The sequence below is a fragment of the Amphiura filiformis genome, chromosome 1 (genome assembly GCF_039555335.1).
Source record: "Amphiura filiformis chromosome 1, Afil_fr2py, whole genome shotgun sequence".
Classification (NCBI taxonomy): Eukaryota; Metazoa; Echinodermata; class Ophiuroidea; order Amphilepidida; family Amphiuridae; genus Amphiura; species Amphiura filiformis.
The window spans coordinates 12,895,422-12,917,864 of record NC_092628.1 but is presented as its reverse complement, the minus strand read 5'-3'; the positions used below and the strand labels follow the sequence as shown (position 1 = coordinate 12,917,864).

Here is a 22,443-nt window from a genome sequence, read left to right as displayed (position 1 = left end):
CGATACGTCTGATGTGCTTTCATGACCGACAAAAATACTGTCCAAACGTTCATACCACACCCCTTTAACAGTGTTAAAAATTGCATCTGTGACCATAGAAGCCAACTCTCAAACAATACAGTAGGCCAGGTCTATTCATTATGTTTGTTAAAGAAAACCCGACTGCTATGAACTCCGGTGCAACTTTTAGAACAGCCTCTTTTCTTACACAATTTACTATTGTGACTGAACGCAATGATGCGTGACGCTATGGATCACATGTGTAAAACAAGACTTATTTTAAAAAGTATTAGGGGAGAGCGTGGCGGAATGGTTAGGGTACTTGCCTTTAGTGCATGAGGTCCCGGGTTCAATTCCCGGCGGTGGCGATTTGCTGGGATATTGACTTGAAAAAAAGTCTGAATTTAATTGGCAACCTCTGTTGATTAAAGTGTAATTGGCAACCTCCGTTGATTAAATTCAGACTTCCGCTCTCCCCATGGTTCATTTAGAATTGGGTAAATTAATCATGAAAGAAAGTATCCCGTCCTTCGGAGGGGACGCTAAGCCGTTGGTCCCGTGTGCAGAGAGTCATACCTGTACATGTATCTCGCAGCCAGTTTCAAAAAGAGTACGGTGTTAACCCCTGACTGTTCCCAAGCCGTCCCGGTATTCAAATGGACCCCAATGAAAATAAGCTTTATTAGAGGCTTTCTTGGGTTATCCAGGGTTGTCAAAAACTCGAACAAATCACACAAAAACCCCAACATATCCCTTAAGTTGCGGACCCTGTAATTATGATACACTGCTGGCGATCTGAAGAGACGCGATGATATGATCTACTTTGGTCGACATTCTAGAAACGGGATCACGACTGAATACCATTACCCAAGTATGTAAGGCATTTTTCTACAGACAGTTTTCTTTTTTGGATGTAAGTCAGGGCTTAATGGGTTATAATCCCGGGTTATAATAATAATATGACCGTCTCACCTGCTTCCGGAACACCCCTTCTGCATATTCACAACATATATAGCGATTGAACATGGCACAAGTACTGAATTCTTGGGTACATTGTTGTCCACAAACTCCTTGGTCTCAGCAAGCATTATGTTCAAACTGTAATATTACATAGGATAGAGTTTCTTCCTCTCGTCTAAAGCCATCCTTACCAACTTGAATACTGTCCGCCTTTGTTTAACGCCCAGAATCTGAATGTACCCAGATAGCTCAACTTGCCAGAGAATATAGAGGACTAGAGAACCTTGGGTCTAGCGAACCATAGGACTGGCGAACTTTGGGACAAGCAAACCTTAGGATTAGCGAACCTTAACACTAGCGAACCTTAAGGCTAGTGAACCTTGGGACTAGCGCACCTTAGGACTAGCGTGAACCTTAGGACTAGCGCATCTTAAGACTAGAGCATCTTAGGAATAGCGCACCTTAAGCCTAGCGTATCTAAGGACTAGAGCACCTTAGGACTAGAGCACTTTAGGACTAGAGCACCTTAGGACTACAGCACCTTAGGACTACAGCACCTTAGGGCTAGAGCACCTTAGGACTAGCGCACCTCAGGACTAGCAAACTTTATGACCAGCGCAGCTTAAGACTAGCGCACCTACGTACTAGCACACCATAGGACTTGCGAACGTCAGGACTAGCGAGCGAACCTTAGGACTAACGAACTTTGGGAGTAGCGAACATTAGAACTAGCAATCAGTCCCGAAATTATCAACTGAAATTACTAATCCCTGAATAGTAGACATGGTAGGGCATTTACCAATGATTTCTTTATCTAAATTGTCAGCAACAACCTGTAGATTGTAATCAAGTAAACATGTAACAAGTAATTATGACTAAAGAGAAATGAGCGAAACAGGTGAACATTGCCTTGTCGTATGCATCTTTTATTGATAGATATTCGATATGAGAAAAATCAATATTTAAATAGTGTTAACTCAATTATTGGGATTATTGTGTGACGCTAGCAAATTTGTAACATCAGCATAGAACATGAAAGTAATTTTGTATAAACAAAAGGGAGCAGCGTAAGGTTTTTGCCTTTGGTGCAAGAGGTCCCGGGTTCAATTCCCAACAGTACCAAAAGAATCCGCTCTCCCCGTGGCATCTGGTAATGGCGGGGCAGATGACCCATGATAAAAAAAGAGACCTCGTTTCAATCAGGGTAATAAGCCCGATTGTTGGCTACACTTGACTGTCCTGTAAAAATCCCCCGACCAGCTATCTACGGCGACCCCCCATGCTGATTAAAAATGCAACAGAGGCACTGCAATTTTGCCCAGTTTTGATTAAAGTTTATGAGCAGAAATGGTAATTTAAAACAGGAATATATCTTAGAAACACAGCTGGTAAAGATAGGAGTCAATGGTAAGTGGAACACGTGATATTTTTGTTGTAATAGCTTGCTGTACATTTTCACATGTGAATCTTCGTACTTCACAAGGATATATCCAATGGGCTTTACTCAGTGTGCCATAAACAACTCTAAATTCTCTTCTAAGTTCTGGTTTGCCAGAATATGATTCTTTAAAATGCCCTTCATATTTAGACATGGTGACTACCGGTGATGACTCTTGTTCAACCATTGGTTCAACAAGCGTGGCGTTATCCAAAATATCTGAACAAAAGACTGGGAACGCGGATAAAATAGCAATGAATACACTGAAATGAATTATTACTACCATCTACAGTGTGTGCCACAAAGAACTGTATCGTCGGAAACTGAACTGTTAGGATATTTTAACGCATAAACCAAACATAACTAAATAGCTGATGTGGTTAAGGGATATATCAGCTACCACTTACTTTTTGACAATTGACTGCTCCGTTTTTGAAATAAAAGAATTTTACGAAACTATCCCATTTTCAGCCCGCTCCACGGAGTCAAATATCTGTCAATGATAATAGAAGCCTCAAGCGCTAATGATGCACAGTGATTATCACTCCGAATACAGATTATCGATTGATATTGAATCCGTGGAAAGGTTTGAAAATGAGGGACTTTCGTAGAATTCTTATATTTCACGAACAATGTGGTCAATTGTCAAAATTCAAAAAGTATGTAATAGCTGATTTATTTCTAAACCACACCAGCTATGTAGTTATGTTTAGTTGTGGCGTTAAAGTACCCATACAATTAAGTTTCCGACGATACAGTTCTTTCAGGGACACCCTGTTTATTTCATTTACGTGTGGCAACAGACGATGGAATAATTATAACCAAGATTTTTGTGGGCTATATGCATACCCAGTACAAATAATAATTTCAATAAACAAGGCCTACATGACAATGCCACGCCCGTAAAACACAAAGTTTTAAAATAAATAAAATTACATACCCAAATAATGCCGAAATATGCCGAGTAGAATGCTAGCTGGCCGGTACTACACGACAAACATAGCCTATAATACTTCCAAGCAGTGAATGAATATTGCAGTGAAATGAATAAGCTTGAATAATACTGAATGGATACACTGAACAAAGCTCACAGCAATAAGGCGCGAAATTTAAAAGAAGTGTACAGGTGGTATTGTCGATTAAGAATTAAATGAAAAGAAAACCGCGGATTCTCCACCAATTTATTATGACGTTAAACGCCAAAAGAGGAAACCGAGATCAAACACAAAATAACTAGCTGAAACCAATAAATTAATTTCTTTGCAATATATTTAATTCTTATTTCAAATTACTACAAATCAAATTGATGTTTAAAACATACTCACTAATTAAAGAGGTGTTGACGACCGGCCAGCTTGCAATCAACTGACCCAACAAGGGTGGGGCAGTCTTTGCCAAGCTGGTTTAGTCCTCAATGCACCGACTCATAAATGGTTAGAGTTAATGACGTCATGGAGCTGCCATCCGATTATAATAAAATCGGGAACGGAGCTCCATAACAGGACAATATAAGTGTGCTTTTTCATTTAATGACATAAACTTGGGGTTTTGACTTTTAAAACCTACATTTTGGTCAAAAATGTGCTTGGATAGGTAGTTTACAACAGATTATCCACATTCGCTTTGCTATAACATTGAATTGCGTTATCTGTTGACCAAGTGACGAAAATTGTTTTTAGGGGGAAGTGTTTATATAGCTTTCGTTTGTTATAAAAAAATTCTGACTGGATGAAGGGAACACTTGAGGTGTCAACAAAAACCAATCAAAGTGGCCCATTTTCAGCTAGAATGTCCACAGCTCTTACATTGCTATGCACTCAACCGTGTAGTGAAATTAAAGACTGCGCGGAGACAATTCACTGTTTGCTTGAGTGCTCGTGGACGAAAATGTGTGTTCAGGTGTATCGAGGTTGAAACTGTGCGCATGATGGTTTATAAGAGAATCGTTTTTGTATAGAAACCTTTCCATGTGTATTGGAGAATGTTACCAATCAATATTCATGAGAGTATACATTCAACGTCCAGTTTTCGAATTTGGGTGACTGTTTGGCAGGTGTGAAATACATTTGACTGGGGGTATTAATTACCGCATCAATTATTTGATGTCATCGAATGGCTGCCTAGTACTGCTATGTGTTTAGTTTCCATAATAATTATTATTACATTTATTTATTCGTTTCTTTTACTTTATCAGCACCTATTCTTTCCTTCTAAACCAACTTGCGCCGAGCAATATTATCTAAAATTTATTGTTTAGCGTAAATGCTTAATTATATTGTTTGGCATGCAGGTTTATATATTATTCGGGACCTTTGACTAAGCTAACACCGCTAAATGATGGTAGTTCGTAAACTGAAATTCACGGGACAACAATTATGATTATATCACAATTATATTGTTAGTGTTCACCGCATTACACGAAAACTACTTTTTCATGTAATTGTGTCCACTTGTAAGCGTAAATAAATATTATCCACTGGGAATCACTATACAATACACTAGATGAAGTTTTGGATGAGAAAACGGACAATTTGATGAGAAACGGGCAAAATGGAAAGAATGAAAATTTTCTTTTCTTTTCTTTCTTTTTTATGAGAAAAAATCATGCTTCTGGTGAGCTCAATTTACTGAGATTAGCAATTCTCACCAGTTTCAATGAGAAAATAATGATTGACAAACACACTACGATGCGAAAAATTATCTCGCACCAACAGCAATTTTTTCTCATCCAAAAATATTGGAAAATTGAAATATTTTCTATATTGACATCAAAATGTCCGTTTTCTCATCCAAAACTACCACGAGTGATACCATCCACACCCAAAAACTTACCCTAACCCTTACACTTACTCTAACTCTAAACCTTAACTGTAACTCTAAACCACAAGGTGTATATGGTGTACTGTCCAATGAATGTCACCGATTACATAATTATATTCAAAAACTGCCGATTTGTCCATGTCCAATAGATATTGTCCAATTAAACGCTTTCCATAAATATTAGTTCATCAATATTTTAATGATATGAAGTTATAAAAATGTATATAAAAATAAACCAAAGTATAAAAACATTTTATATTGTATGCATCTTTATTCTTGTATCAGGATTGTAATCCGCATTCTGGTTTATTAAAGGAGTATTTTGTGATCCTAGCATCCTCTTTTTGTGAAATTTTTCAGTAAATATATAATATTGATTCCAATTTTGCGTTTGCGAGTTGCTCCATCATAGACAATGTGTTGTAATTTCGTTCTGGTGTACCAGAACGTAATCAATCAATCAATCGATCGATCGCTCAATCAGTCACCAGTCAGTCAGTCAATCAATCAATCAAATAAATTTGGGTTTATGTAATTATGACCCAACTTAACTAGACAAAAAAAAATCACATTTTGATAACATTAGCTTATTTCACTTTCTAAATAACTATTGAAAGCTAAGACGTTTTACGACATTCACTTTTCAAGTTTTCACTTACTTTTAAGAAAAAGTGCAGTTATGCTATAATTTGTTTTTGCAGAATAACTGAAGATATAGGCCTATAATAAAAAGCCACACGCCACCCATCTACCAACTTGTAAACATTATGTATATATTTATAATACAGAAACGCACTCTTATTGTTATATGCCAGCTATTTTATGTTTTCATTATTTGTGCTCGGCATGTTACAATTTTTCTTAAATAAAAACCAGAAAATTGCAAAAAGAACACAAGCAGTGGTTAGAAGCACCAGCAACACAACCAGAACGTCAATATTGAAGATGGTGAACATATTTTGTCTTCGTAGATGCTCAGATTTCGTTTCATTATCGGAATTTTCTGAAAGAGTCGATAAAAATGAGGAAATAGGATCATGTTAAAGTTGCAGGCATATAATTAATCAGTATCACAAAGGCTATTCTGTGCAAATTCTCGAGTCTAATAAATTGTGGGAATATATTTTCTTACTCAATATTACCCCGCTGAAAGAACAGCAGTCAAACGACACGTTTTGAGAGTTTAATTCAATAATCAATAATTAATTAATTAATATCCTTGAGTTTCAACAACAATTTTAGAAGCACTATGAATATATTTAAGAAGAAGAAAAATGAAATATCGAGCAAAAATGGGTATTGAACTAAATACTGACGAATATTTACCCTCACGCAGCGGCTTTATCTCTTCTTCTGGCCAGAAACATGCAGGTTGTTGGTCGTCTTCTCTTATTTTACACATTCCTCCAGTAAGTTCGCAAAATGGATCACATCCTGTGTATGTGGAATTTTATAATAAAATGTTTACAAACATTGTGGGGGGTTTGTGGGTTTTGGCCTATAGGTCATTTGCCTTTTAGGTTTATATACACCTTACTGTGATGCAAAAGGGACATTCAGAGATAATACGATTCAGTTTTTTCTTCATATTGTAGGCCTATTTCTGAGAAGAAAATGGTTTAAGGGCATTTTCATGATTTAAGAACCATTTTGAAGCGACTTCTGAAACTTTTCCAGATTTTGTTGGTCCTTGACGGATCTCTTAAAGTCGAATACCCAAACTCCCAACATTCAGTCTGAAATACTCGCGTATGCTTAAATACTCTTTAGACATGGAAAAGACACAAAAGACTGGCCAATGCAAAATCTTATTGATAATCCAGTTATCTGTATATTTAAAATTACGGTCGTGCATGGTATAATTACGGCGAGTGGCATGGCAGGCAAGGACCATTTTTGTCTAGTTTCAGCCATTTAACTAGAAAGTTGTACAGTGTACTTCTTAATATTAATAACTTGATCTTATAGGGAATGAGTCAAGGAAGCCAAACATTTATATTTCGATAGGGCTTACGGTTCTTGAGTTAAGGTTAATAATACATCATGGGCCGGGGGGATTGACACCACTTATATCAAATCTTGGGATCTCCTTTACAGACCCTTACCATTCCACAGCTTTATTTCACTCAATAATTATATGAGCCCAAATACCGCTAGGACATGCCCCTCTTCGCCCATCTTACGTTTAGTTGCTCAGAGTGTAGTGTTTAAACTAAATCCAAAACAATTTGAACATGATGTGACAGAAATGTTCAGTTTCCAAAAATGAAGGAAGAAATGTCCAATAATGAATCAAACAGAAATTATGATCATTGGACTTTAAATAACAAAGCATGACTTTTTCATCTGTACAATTATAGAACAAATTTATTATTGTATAAATTAGGCATCTTTTTCTGAGCCAAAGTTTAATTCAATTTACACTATGATCTTTACCATCTAGCGCATGATCTCTTCGTCGTCTTGTTGACGAATCTGGAATAAACAGAAATACAAAAATTAAATCCAATCATAAATAGATCATATTATCTTTCATATATTAAAGCCATAATGTGCAACTAATCACAATCACAAGTATAGCTGCCGCGTTCTGCACACATTGCAATGATGCAAATCTTAGCAGCTGGAAAACCATGCAACAGGTTATCACACCAAACACAAAATGTTCTTAAAACGTTTATTAAAAACGTTTTAATAACATTTAAATATCGGGTTATATAAAGGTTTTAAAAACGATACGGTAAAATATTTTGGGCTGATATTTTTGTTTTTAGAATGTTATTAAAATGTTCTTATGTCCTTTATTTAACCCGACATTTAAATGTTTTCTGCAAAACGTTTCGTGTTTGCTGGGTTGTTACTGTTAAAGTCCAATATTCACGTGACGTATGCATGGACTAAACGCTTACTGCCATGTCGAGCGCAGCGGCGGGGAATTTTTTGGATTTGTCATAAAGCCGAATATTTGTAAATACCCGTTTTCATTGATACATCAATAACATAAGAGTATTGTAAATAAATATTGCCCATTCACTTCTATGATATAAATTTCAAATGATTGATCATAAATTTTCTCGACTTCTCAAAAAACATTTATCAAAAAACATTGACGATCTATGATGAAATGACACCAACATGTTCAAATGCCGTTTACTCAGAACAACGATTTTGCGTATTCGTCACTCAATAAGCCAAATCGGCATTGGAAGTTTGCAATGCATTGTGGGACAGTTTTTGCAGTTTTGGGACACTTTGTCCTTTGATCTATTGGGAAAATGCAGAAATATTGGGTTTTTGTACGTACAAAATATCATCTAAAATGTTTTACAATAATTGAAATAAACGTAGAAAATATTATTATTTTATAAATTAATTATTTAAGTATTTTTAATGATAACATTATGACAATAATAAGTAAATTAATAACAATTACGTCAATTTCCCCGATATGTCAGAGGTCAAAGTGTCCCAAAACTGCTCTCAAAAACCGAATGGCGATTGGGCTTATTCATAACGATAAGCGTAAAAATCGGAATTACTTGGAAATGTATTTTTCCCAGAGAATTTGTAACGTAAAATACAACCGATGAACTGATGAGAACCACTTACTTCCAACGTTGACATACCAACTGCAAGTTGACTGTGCACCTGGTGTTCCAAAGATGTAGATGATTTCCGTGACACCAAGAGGGAATATACTGCCATTGTTGAAATTATTATGTGTTGTCTCTAAAACGTTTCCTGCTGAGGGGGGTACGTATGTAACTTGTACACTGCTCTGTCCCAATGGTACAAAGGTATTCACGTTACTCGCAGAGGCTGATGTTGTAGGATCGCAGCCACTCACTATTGGAGGGATTGAGCCATCAGCTATAAAATAAGAAAATAAATATATCACAACGGCTTAACAGTTGAAGTAGATCATTTAGTTAAAGTAATCTCTGATTCTCTGACTTCTCATCATATGGTTAGTATGGTTAATTTCCTAATAGTGTCTTTAACATTTCTATTTCTCCTCATGCTATTTCGTACATTGATTAAAACCACTTACAATTAACAGTCACAGAAAATACGCACGACCCTATATTTCCAGCAGAATCTCTGGTTTGGCATCTTACAACAGTGGTTCCGATGGTAAACGAGTTGATTCCTTCAGTGTATCTAATATCAGAGTTGTAATTAGCGTTGAATTGGAAGTAAGCGTAGCCCGGGCCGCCATTGTTTATAGCTGTGCATCGATTCAAGAAGACGTTGGAGCTTGTGGTTCCTTGTTGGGCTGTGGTCACTACATTATTCGGACAAGTCGTGATTGGACTCAGCGTGTCTGCTTCACCAACTGATAATTGGAAAATTTGCAAAGTAAATAGATACTTCTTCTGTTGTTTCGATTGTTCATTATACGAACAGGTAACAACAAAATGTATTGTTTATTGGTGTACCAAAGGGAGAGACATGTGCCCCGGTACCGACGGTTTAGGGGCGTAGCCAGGGAGGAGCAGGGAGGGGGGGGGTGGGGTACTGCCCTACTGAAATTTGTCAGGGATAAAATGGGGACGGCAAAGAGTAAAGTGTCCTTAATATGACTAAAAATGGGACAAAAATTGACAAATGGGGACGATAATTTGGCTTTGCCCCTCACACTAAAATCCTGGCTACGCTACGGCGACGGTCACTTCGCCAAATTAAAGTAATATTAAAATAAAAAAATAACTGGACTCTTGATATAAAAATGCATAAAATCACTGTAAAATGCCTGGAAAGTAATCGTTTGCCACGTCAATAAAGTAACTTTATCATTCTTACGTTATTGCACCGGTTGATTTTGATTTGGAGCAGACGTTTTTAAAACCAAGATAATCTTAGACCGTCTGTACATTTGCACATTTTGTGTCCTCTTAGTTTCTACACTCATATGTATGTTTTGTTTACAAAATACACCCCGGACATTCCCACCCACATAAACATTCTCTAACACCACCACTGACACCATTACTTCCACTCAGGCCGGATTTACCATTGGGCAGATGGGCCTGTGCCCAGAGCTCCCACAATTCGGGCCCCAAAATTACCCTATACATCTTCCTTTTAGCCGAAAAAACACTATCTTGGGCCAAATAGGGCAAAAAGAGCCCTTCAAATAGCAAAATTTATTTTCATTTTGCGCTACAATAGTCTGAAAGTTAAATTTATTTCGCGCGCAAATGTCCTATTGAAATCGGAACAAAACATGCTCTATGCTCGTACCCCCTCTAAATTTTAATGCATTCGCCACGACTGTCGATCGTATGTAAGCAAAACTTCAAAATCTCCAAATTTTGGCCTGGCCAAGGGCCCCCAAAAAGGTAAATCCGGCCCTGCTTCCACAAACAGCGCCTCCGCGTTGGTGCACCAACCTCTACTTACGTTGAACTTCTACGTTGAATGTACAGGTTCCAATAGCTCCATTAGAATCAGTTGCTGTCACAGCCACAGAGGTTGTCCCCAAAGGTAAAATGGAACCAGATTGGTAAGCGAATGTGTAAGTGTAAATACCATTACCACCTGTTGCTTGGGCGCCATTTTCATCGAAGAACACCGAAACGTTTGATCCAGTAGGTGTCTGAATAGTTTGATTTCGTGGACAACTGACACTCAGTGCTTGTTGATATAATAAAATTCAAATTAGATCACTTATGTACTAGAATATTTACACAGCATATTTACATGTAATTTAATTCACAAACAAAGAATCATTGCAGAAAGATAACTTTGGAAAACGTTTGAATTCAGACGCGCGCAGTTTGTCAGAAACAGATGTCAATTTCGTGATGTTTTTTGGAACCTAGAAGCAGAACAGTCTGTGTTTGTATTCACAAAACGTTCCAGAAGCTACATAATTGTATTATCTCGAGATAATTTCCTAAAATTGTTTTTAACATGTCACTTCCGGGGCTCCGTATATTATCCTCCTTAAACAGGAAGCCCCGTCTGGCCAGGTCTTCACAGAAGAACTGGCAATACACCTGTTACTTTGATGACAGACAGAACATAATTTACATGGATAAATTTTAACCTTGACTAATTCCCTAAGGAACTTGAACCAAAAGTGCGCCGGAAAGTGGGGCTTTCAAGCCATCATAATGTGTGACTTACTTTCAACGTTGACATACCAACTGCAAGTTGACTGTGCACCTGGTGTTCCAAAGATGTAGATGATTTCCGTGACTCCAAGAGGGAATATACTGCCAGTGTTGAAATTATTATGTGTCGTTACTAGTGCGTTTCTTGCTGAGGGGGGTACGTATGTAACTTGTACACTGCTCTGTCCCAATGGTGCAAAGGCATTTACATTACTCATAGAGGCGGAAGTTTCAGGATCACAGCCACTCACTTGTGGAGGTCTCAACCCAGCAGCTGTGGATTGAAAGATTTTTATAGCTCACCAGTCTATCATAAACGCTACCGTATTTTACCACACTTATAACGTTGATACAGGGATATAATTATAAATATTAATTAAACAAGTACATTGACAAGAAGTCTGGTAGGGTGGGCATGACTCTCCCTAATAATGGGTACAGACGACACAGGTCAACCCGGGATGGGAGTCTTAGTCAATGTGACAACAACCGATATCGGACGACTATATGTATAAAAATATATTATTAACTTGGTTGAGCTAGAGCAATGTTGGATTTGTTTGGGAGTGACAACCCCCGGATCCTCTTTCTTACTTTCCAGACGTTTTTTGACCGCACAGAAGTCAAAAACTACAAGTGTTCCGATTTCAATGAAAATGGTCTCAATTATTCGTCATGTACAATTAAGTTCAATAAGGAATAGTTTATACTATCTACAATGCTTTGTTATTGCCAAAACCGACAATAAAGGTCAACCCCATTGCAGCCTTTAGAGCCTATTGACTATGACCTATTTTGCGATTTTTCCTAGGTAACGAAACATCCTAGATTGTGAGATCTATTCCTTATTTGACTTCATTTTACATGACGAACAATTTGAGACAAATTTTACTGAAATCGGAGCACTTTTAATTTTTGACCCGAAAACTGATCACCCCAAAATTGGACTTTTTGCTTATAACTCTATAACGGTATGTCGCAGATAGGTCAAACTATACTTTTTCTGAATCGTTATGACCACGGGGAGTCTCCTCGGCACCCACCTTTCATTATCTTCTTTTACCTTGCAATATGTTACTTCCAAAAATATTATTTTGAAACACATAACAAGCACAAAAATACTCTCACTTCCTTTCACGTTTCTTCGTTTTTTACCCCTGTCCAGTCACTTCGATTGGGGATCGCCCCTGATCTCTTGCCTTTCATTCTGCTCTTACTTCATTTTCTTTGATTTTACGACGTAAAACCACTTACTGTTAACAGTCACAGCATAAACACAAGAATTTATATTTCCCGCCAAGTCTCTCGTCTGACAACTGACAATGGTGGTTCCAAGACTAAATGTGGCAGCCCCAGAAGTATATATTACACCAGAGTCATAATTGGCGTTGAAATCAAAATAAGCAAAACCTGGACCGAAATTGTTTTCAGCTGTACATTGTTTTAATATGATCGATGCGGTTGTGGCTCCTTCTTCAGGCACTGTCGTCACAATATTGTCTGGGCAAATCGTATTAGCTTCAGCTGTGAATTAATTGATATTTTGAAATTGGCATTGTACTTGTTTATGAGTCGTTGAGACTATTATTTTATCAAGATTGGGATTTATATTATTCACTCATTATGCTTCGTACATTAATTTTTATGCAACTTTTATGATTTAAAATAAAGAATGATTGACTCAAAACTAAAGTAACTAAAACATGAAATACAATCATTGCGAACCCAAGTTTCAGGAGTACAGAGTAAGCTATCAACCAACTTATTTATTACGGTAATCGTAATCATGGTCATATTAAAAGCTGACTAAGTATTATTGGTCTAGGCAGCCAAGAAGATCGATTTTCTAAATCAATACATTATTAAAAATAACACCTTGATGTTTTGCAGAAGTTTCTACAAATCATATACTTAGAAAACTTTATTGATTTATTGTTGTTAATGAGTTGACGTGGTGATGTGGTTTCAGCTCTCTTCACAACATAACTCAAAAACCACAGGACATACAAAAGTATAGCTGTAATATTTGAATCCTTGAAATAATTATTGCAATTTTTGCCAAAGCTAAATACCATTCGCTGCATGCTGCGAACGACCAAATCGCAACAATTGAAAATAGTTACTATGAACTTTAAGGTAAGAGTGGTTTAGGTTTAGGTTTTATTAAACAGATGCATCGCAGCCAAAGGCTGAATTGAGTACCGTTTTACAAAAATACAATATAAATATAAATATACATAAATACAAGAATATACAAAAACAGACCAAATAGATAAGACATATCAAAATGTGAGCAATCAAAAAACAACAACTTTGGATGGAGTCTGAGGAGAATGAAGAGGATGGAAGCCAGAGGCGAGACAACCTACTTATTGAGAAGATGGATATAGTAGGGTACCGGGCTGTTGGCGAATCTTTCAGTGCGCATTGTCAGCCTGGAAAACTCATCATCATTCCTGAGACTCCTACCATGGACCTCCTTCCTTCTACGAGGGAGAAGCCCGCTAGTGCGTTCACATGATGGAAGCAACTGAGCAAAAGTAAGGCAGTGACTTTCCTTCCTAGTGGAAAGGGGGTCCAAGTTGCAAGTACTGAGAGCATGTTGGTAAGAAATGAACTTGTTATAACCTAGTATAATCTTGCAGGCCCTCTTCTGGATACGTTCAATCGTCAAGGCTTGTTTAGCAGTGAGAGAAGAATGCCAGATCACATCGGCATATTCCAGGAGAGGGCGAACATAACAAGAATAAATGGTGATCAATTCAGTGGTGTTGAAACCAAAACGTTTTAACTTACTAAGAATAAACAATCTTTTGTTGGCATTTTGGCATATATGATTAACTTGAGTATCCCATTTGAGATCCACCTGGATGTAAATACCAAGAACTTTGGCATGATGAACATACTTCAGAGAAGTGTTACCAATTTTAAGGCCAGTGGGTGGAGGTGGATTTCTCATGTAACAGATGTAAATAGCTTGGCATTTGTCAGGATTTAATTTAAGTTGATTTCTCAAGGACCAATCCAGGAACTCATCAAGATCAGCCTGAAGACTACTGCCCTCATTACAGTTGCGGTTCTCCGCAAAGGTAAGATCATCAACATATTTCCAGTAATGAGAGCAGCAGCCCTGAGCCGCATCATTGATGACAGCCTGGAAGGTGATAGGACCAATTTTGGTGCCCTGAGGAACACCTGCATGCAACTGAGCATAATCGGACAATGTTTTATTATATCTTACACATTGACGACGGTCACTGAGAAAATTGATGACCCAAGGCACTATAGCCCCCCTGACACCCAAGGCCAATAACTTGTCAATCGCAATATTATGATTAACAAGGTCAAAGGCCTTGGAGAAGTCAATAAGGACCACAGTGCCTATATTTTGAGGTGAATCAGAACCAAGGAACATTGTATGAATAAGATTAATCAGATAATGAGATGTAGAAATGCCACTGATGTTACCAAACTGGTTTATGTCAATATTGTCAGCAATATCCTCAAGAATCCATTTTGAGATGAAACCCTCAGCAATTTTAGCAAATATATCAGTTAATGATATGGGTCTAAGTTTGTCAATACAAGGGGGATATTGTTTTGGAACCGGGATAACAATTGCAGACCTCCACTGATGGGGGACAATGCCTTCAGCAAAAGAGGAGTTAAGTATTTCAGTCATGGGACCGCTCAACTCATACGCAAACTCCCTTATGATCTTGGGTGGGATGCCGTCAGGGCCACAAGATTTGGACGCCTTAACTTTCTGCAACTCATGATAGACCTCCCAGGGATTCAGGATGGGCACGCAGTCTTTAACAGGGAGGAAAGCGGGGAGAGCAGATGTGTCAAGCGGCTGAACATGACTAGAAACACCAACAAATTTTGTGTTGATTGCATTGGCCATGGCCTTGTGATCACTCTCATCAATGTCTTTTATATGCATATTGAGTTCACTATTGTTTTTATTAAGCATAACCTTAAGCGATTGATACCATTTACGAGGGTCCTCAGTCTGAAGTTTACGGACCTTATCAGCATAGTATGACACCTTGGCCTTGTCAATTGCTCTAATAACCTGATTCCTCAGCTTGGGCCACTGAGTTGACTTAGCCGCAAAAGCAATTTGACGCTTTCTTATGAGAGATTTAATTCTTGGGGTGATCCAAGGCTTGTCATTTTGATGTATTCTGACAGTTTTGTTGGGAAAATACAAATTAATACATACCTTCACAAAGAACTAAATACATGGCATCAGTCTTATTTTGAGTACCAGAGCAACCATAGACCTCACTCCAAGTTTGATCTTGGATCCACCTCCCAAATGCTCTAACCTTATCATCAGGGAAAGGGCGAGTAATTCTCGTTTTTATGATGTTATCAGAGAGCTTGGATCTGGGTTTCCAAAGAACAGAGGCATGATCGCTTTTGCCAATGTTGGAGTAAGCAGAGGGAGCCTGATAGTGAAGCTGGATGTTGGTTATGAGGAGGTCTAAGGTTGCACGGCCTCTTGTAGGAAAAGTAATAAGTTGTTCGAGGTGATTACCAAGAGTAATGGGTGTTATGTCCATACGATTAAAGTCGCCAGTTATACAAAAACCAAGTTCAGGGTAACGAGAACGCAGATGGTCAATGTTGTCAGTTACACAGTAGCGTAGCCAGCGGGGGGGCAGGGGGGGGCAGAGTGCCCCCCCTGACAAAAAAATGAAAGAAAAAAGTGCCCCTCTGACAAAAAAATGAAAGAGAAAATCAGGAGGGCAAAGGAAAAGAAAAAGGGCAAGGAGCCCCTTTCTAGGAAATTCAGGGTCAAAATAGTGTAAAATACAAAATTTTTTCGCGCTACGCGCGCACATTGTAACAATAAAGCCCTTTTTTAGCCGGATAATGGGCGAAAATAGTGTAAAATACCATTTTTTTTTCTACCATCATCACCATAAAGGCCCTTTTCGGGCAAGCTCGAAGACATACAGTCTCTATGTATTGTATGATGCAACTGCAATTTTTTCGTTTGTGCCCCCAAAATTTTATTTTGCCCCCCCTGACCAAGAAAGCTGGCTACGCCCCTGCAGTTACATGCTGAGCTAAAAGTGGTTGTAAGGGCGAATCCGTTACGATGTAAATAACACAGAATACAATCGCAGATACACCTCTCGGTAGACGATGTGGTCTCACCTGCACCCAAACGCATTCTAATTCATCAGGAACAGTGATGTCAAGTTCTTTGGCAGGGAAACTGTTTGTTACATAAATCGCGACTCCACCTCCTCGTCTATCACCCCTGGACTTAGAAAACATTGTAAAATCACTGATGTTAGTTTTGCAGGAAGGCATGTCTGGTTTGAACCAGGACTCTGTAATAACACAGATGTCAATCTTTTCTTGTCTTAAAATGACTTCAAGTTCATCCATTTTATTATTAACAGACTGAGCGTTAGTCATGAAGACAGCAGGAAGATTTGTGAATCGGTTAGAGTTGACACTGCCATTACTCACATTATTACAGTTATTGCTACCATTAACTTGGCGTTTTCCACCGACACTACCTCTGCGAGTTCTTTTCTTAGCAGATATTTCGAGGGCGATAAGTCTATGCCATACCTGGGGGCAGACCGTGTAGTGATCGTGGTTAAGATCAAGCAGTTGGTTACGATCGTATCTAAGACCAGAGTCAACAAGAGGGATTTGTTTACCATGTTGAAATTCATGATTATGTTCATCAATGGGGCTTGTAGGCCCTGGATTGGGCTGAATGTCACCAGCACTTAAAAGTCTATATTGAAAAGTGGAACTGGAATTGCTGTAATAGGGGATTCTTGCTCCCAGAAAATGACCAAATTCGAAGAATTGTTTGACCGGCGGAGTGGTGGAAATTATGGTTTCAGCACCCGTTGTAATACCCAGCCATAGCCAAACACCAAACATAGCTACAAGGCCAATTGATTTTATTGAATTAGGGATTCATCACCGTTTAACAACGATGCGGCCGCGTCGTCTGCGTGGTTTACTTCGCGAGGGCAGCTTTAGCTCGTAGTAAACCATGCGGATGCATCATTGTTAATCGGTGATGAACAACAATGAAACATGATTGAATCCCTTTCAACAACGAAAAGAAGCTAAAGATCGTATAATTCACGATTATTTCACGGGGAAATAAATGTCAGTTAATCATTGTCACTAAGCCTTACAAAAACTTCGATGATTTCTCTGTTAATATCAATAAAACTACAGAATAAAACGGCAAAATTTAGCCGCTATCTGAAAATACTGAATTCAACTTGTAAGCTTGCATACGCACAAAGGTTCCAGGCATGACGAATTTTACGCGCTCTCGCGTAACGCGTAGTCTTGCTCGCGTTCGCGCATACGCTACAGTAAAAGTGTGGATTCATCACGAATTAACAACGGTTGGCTCCTGTACAAAGGTATAGGAGGAGTTGTTGAATGGCCTGTCATGATGAGGACCAGCACTTGATACAGCTGATTGAACACAAGGTCTTGTCATAGATTAACCACAGTACTAAAAGTCAATATGGTGTGATGTGTATACTGTAGTGATGATGATAGCTGATGTTGAGCTAAAGAAAATTGTAAAATTTCCATCATCCACAGTCTCAAAAAATCACAAAACTTGACCAAAAGAGGCACTGGTGCAAGTAGAATTGACAGTAGTCTACCTTGATATAGATAATATGTAGTTTTGGACTTTAGAGCAGCATAATGTGCTCCTTGATTAATTTGCTTCTATTTCACAAAAATACCTGATGTACCGTTTTAAAGGAGCGACTGCTTTAATACGTGCATTTCACGCAAATATTCAAAGAAACCGATTCTGTCTACAGAAGTGCAAAATATGCGAAACGCAAGGCTGCACATTTCAGATGTATCTCCACCTATCGTCATTTTTGCCAAATTTAATACTAAGTGTGTAATTTTTACCTTCTTTCACCCAAAAATGTAAACAGCGAAATCTATTAGGTAGTTTGATAGCTTCCAAAATATCAATTAATAAAAAGAAAATTTAACATTGGCGTATTCCAGAAGTCAACAGAATACAAGATGGCCACCATTATACAAATAACGGAACTTTTGACCTCAATGCTTAATGGTAAATCCTTTTCAAGACTCTTACGGTATTATTATGGTTATAATAAAAAGGTCGTGGTCAGATTTTTTAATACTGTATTTTGTACCTCACATTGAGGCCTGTACCAAAATAATCTGATTCCCGACCAAATTGTGATGTAAATTGCACAGCGGTTTTGATATTAGAAAAAACGTGTTTCACGGAAAACAATTTTGCGGCTCATGGAAAGGTATGCGTGGCACATCACAATTGGAGATGAGGCTATCACGTTTTTGTTCATAACATCTATATACACGGGCTTAAAATTTCAGCGATCTTCCTTCTGATGCCAAAATCTCTGTCACGTCAGATTTGAGTTTCGTGAAAATATTTAGCCATTAAATAATAGTTCCCTCGATTTGTGCTATGCGTCCAAGAGTTGTATAGATTCAATGCCTATTGACCGTGTTCAGTCAAAAGCGAAATCGGAGCAACGAAACGGCGATCGGGAAAACTTCAGAACAATAAAAAGTAGATGTTCGGATGCGAATACCAATTGTTTAGTTTTGTACGGGAAAGGCCGAGGTTTCGAATCCCGCTGAATGATAGCGCGTGGATGACTGGGTGGGTCACTTGATCATTAACATCCAACGAGGAAAGACGTGGTTTTCAATCTATACCACCTCCCCGAATAATCGGGTTTGATTTCAATGAGTCGCGTAAAAGGCCACTAATACATACTATAATTGCATCCAAGCAAATTATACGAGAGTATGTACATAAATAATGGTTCCAATAAAGGTATTGGTACGAATTATAATTATGTGGTTGCGAGCTCAAGGGGTGCCGTCTAGAGGTCTTGCATCTGTGTTTGATGATGGCAGTACCGAGAAATTGACCACCGTGTGAGGGGAAGTCGTTCAAGTCACCATTTTTTTTGTTTGGATCGAATTCCACCGTTTTGTTCCTGTAATTATCTGATTATCCTGAGTTTGGAAAACCGGAAACAACTGGGGTCAAAGTCAAGTCTACATGAGGGTCAACTAGGTCAACTCAACATTTCATCTCAGAACTCTTCGCTACAATTTTATGAACTGTATTTCTCCGTAATTACAACGATTATTCAAGTCATCGCTTCAATGCATTTTCAGACGTTATATTCGCCTGCATGGTATTTATAAAATTATAAAAGATTCTTCGAAATCCATCGCTAATTATCGCGAATGTGCACAAGTAAATTAAGTTTGGGGTTTATATCAAAATTGTTAAAAATGTAGTACACTAAGGAAGGGAAAAGTATTTTTAAATACAATAATCAATAATCTTGGTGTTTACAATTTTTCATCAAAATTCACGTTTGGACTTAGAATATTTCTGAGATCAATTTTTCATCAAAATTCACGTTTGGACTTAGAATATTTCTGAGATCAATTTTTCATCAAAATTCACGTTTGGACTTAGAATATTTCTGAGATCAATTTTTCATCCAAAATTCACGTTTGGACTTAGAATATTTCTGAGATCGATTGTCATCAACATTCATATTTGGACTTGCAATATTTTATAGTTGATTATTATTCAACAAAGATCCTATTTGTACTTTGAAAATATTTGTAATTTGAATTTTGGAATCAAAAGTGTTTGTAATTTGACAAATTTTGGAATGTTCATGAAGTAATTAATTAATCCAGGTCATTGTGGACTTAGTCCATTTTCATAACAAATTGTATTAGGAAATCAGTGTGGTTTAATAAGATCATAAACATAAGGTTATATCATCCGGTAACCAGTTTTCTGGTTAACTCTGTATTGGTTTTTTTTTTATTGATGGAGAAAAACTCAATGAATTATTATTATTATTATTAATTAAATTACTTGTAAATAATTTATAGTATACACTGGTCCGTCTGATTGTTTTTCCTAGTGTCCTTACTGAGCTATATTAGGGTTTTAATTGCACTTCGGTTGGGAGTGACAATCTCTAGGATTTGTTTGTAGGGGGGTGCTGTCGATCTGGTCAGACATCTTTCTATTAATTAATATATTATTTAACCTGTTTGCAATGTTTATCGTGTTACTGCATTTTTGGACTGCTCCAATATGTGTTTAGGTGTCGTGTGTTTAGCTTTCATATTATCAGACAACACTATTTCACGACTGATATTCATGACTTACTTCCAACGTAGACGTACCAACTGCAAGTTGACTGTGCACCTATTGTTCCAAAGATGTAGATGATTTCCGTGACACCAAGAGGGAATGTACTGCCATTGTTGAAATTATTATGTGTTGTTACTGGAGCGTTTCCTGCTGACGGAGGTACAAAAGAAACTTGGTCACTGCTCTGTCCCAATGGTACAAAGGTATTCACGTTACTCGCGGAGGCTGATGTTGTAGGATCGCAGCCACTCACTATTGGAGGGATTGAGCCATCAGCTATAAAATGGAAAAATATATCACAAAGGCTTAATAGATGTAGTAGATCATTTTGCTAAAGTAATCTCTGATTCTCTAGCTTCTCATCATATGGTTAGTATGGTTAATTTCCAAATATTAGTGTCTTTAATATTTCTCCTTCTCCTGATTTTGATTAAAACCACTTACAATTTACAGTCACAGAAAATACGCACGACCCTATATTTCCAGCAGAATCTCTGGATTGGCATCTTACAACAGTGGTTCCGATGGGAAACGAGTTGATTCCTTCAGTGTATCTAATATCAGAGTTGTAATAAGCGTTGAATTGGAAATAAGCGTAGCCCACGCCGCCATTGTTTACAGCTGTGCATCGATTCAAGAAGACGTTGGTGCTTGTGGTTCCTTGTTGGGCTGTGGTCACTACATTGTCCGGACAAGTCGTGATTGGACTCAGCGTATCTGCTTCACCAACTGATGATTGGAAAATTTGCAAAGTAAATAGATACTTCTTCTGTTGTTTCGATTGTTCATTATAAGAAAAAGGTAAAACAAAATGTATTGTTCAACGGTTCAGGGGCGTAGCCAGGGAGGAGCCGGTGTAGAGGGCAAACCGCCCCTACTAAAATTTGTGAGGGATAAAATGGGGTCGCAAAGAATAAAGTGTCCTTAATTGGACATAAAATTGACAAATGGGACGATAATTTGCCTTTGCCCCTCACACTAAAATCCTGGCTACGCTAATGCGACTACACTTCGCCAAATAAAAGTAATATTGAAATAAAAATAAACGAATTCTCCGACGTTTTTGTTAACGTATTCACAAAAATAACAGGACTCTTTATATAATAATGCTTAAAATCACTGTAAAATGCCTGGAAAGTAATCGTTTGCCACGTCAATAAAGTAACTTTATCCTTCTGATGTTATTGGACCGATTGATTTTGATTTGGAGCAGACGTTTTTAAAACCAAAATAACCTTAGACCGTCGGTAAATTTGCAATTTGGTGTCCTCTTGGTCTCTACACTCATTTGTATGTTTGTTATAAGTTTACAAAATACCCCCCGTACATTCCCACCCACATAAACATTCTCTAAAACAACCACTGAATACCACTACTTCCACTCAGGAACACTGCTTTGGGCCAAATATGGCAAAAATGGCCCTGGCAAAATTCATTCTCATTTTGAGCTACAATAGTCTGAAATTTAAATTGATTTTGCGCGCAAATGTCATATTGATTAACAAAATATGCTCGTACCCTCTCTAAATTTTAATGCATCAGCCGCCACTGTTGGTCTTATGTAAGCAAAACTTTTGCCATTTGGTGAGTTTGGGGTCTTCAAATTTTGGCCAGGCCCAGTTCCCCCCCCCCCACCCCCAAAGGTAAATCCGACCCTGCTTCCACTGACACAAACAGCGCCACTGCGTTGGTGCACCAACCTCTACTTACGTTGAACTTCTACGTTGAAAGTACAGGTTCCAATAGCTCCATTAGAATCAGTTGCTGTCACAGCCACAGAGGTTGTCCCCAAAGGTAAAATGGAACCAGATTGGCAAGCGAATGTGTAAGTGTAAATACCATTACCACCTGTTGCTTGGGCGCCATTTTCATCAAAGAACACC

The 22,443-nt window shown here is 38.0% G+C and overlaps 1 protein-coding gene across 1 annotated transcript; it reads right to left on the bottom strand.

Moving 5' to 3' along the window:
- Positions 1-5,809: 5,809 nt before the first annotated feature.
- Positions 5,810-9,331, bottom strand: LOC140167890 (uncharacterized). Its single transcript, XM_072191181.1, has 5 exons — positions 9,292-9,331; positions 8,828-9,088; positions 7,655-7,693; positions 6,545-6,652; positions 5,810-6,221 (listed from the first exon to the last, which is right to left on the bottom strand). The coding sequence occupies exons 1-5, from the start codon at positions 9,329-9,331 to the stop codon at positions 6,034-6,036; spliced, it is 636 nt and encodes a 211-aa protein (XP_072047282.1). The 3' UTR covers positions 5,810-6,033.
- Positions 9,332-22,443: the final 13,112 nt, after the last annotated feature.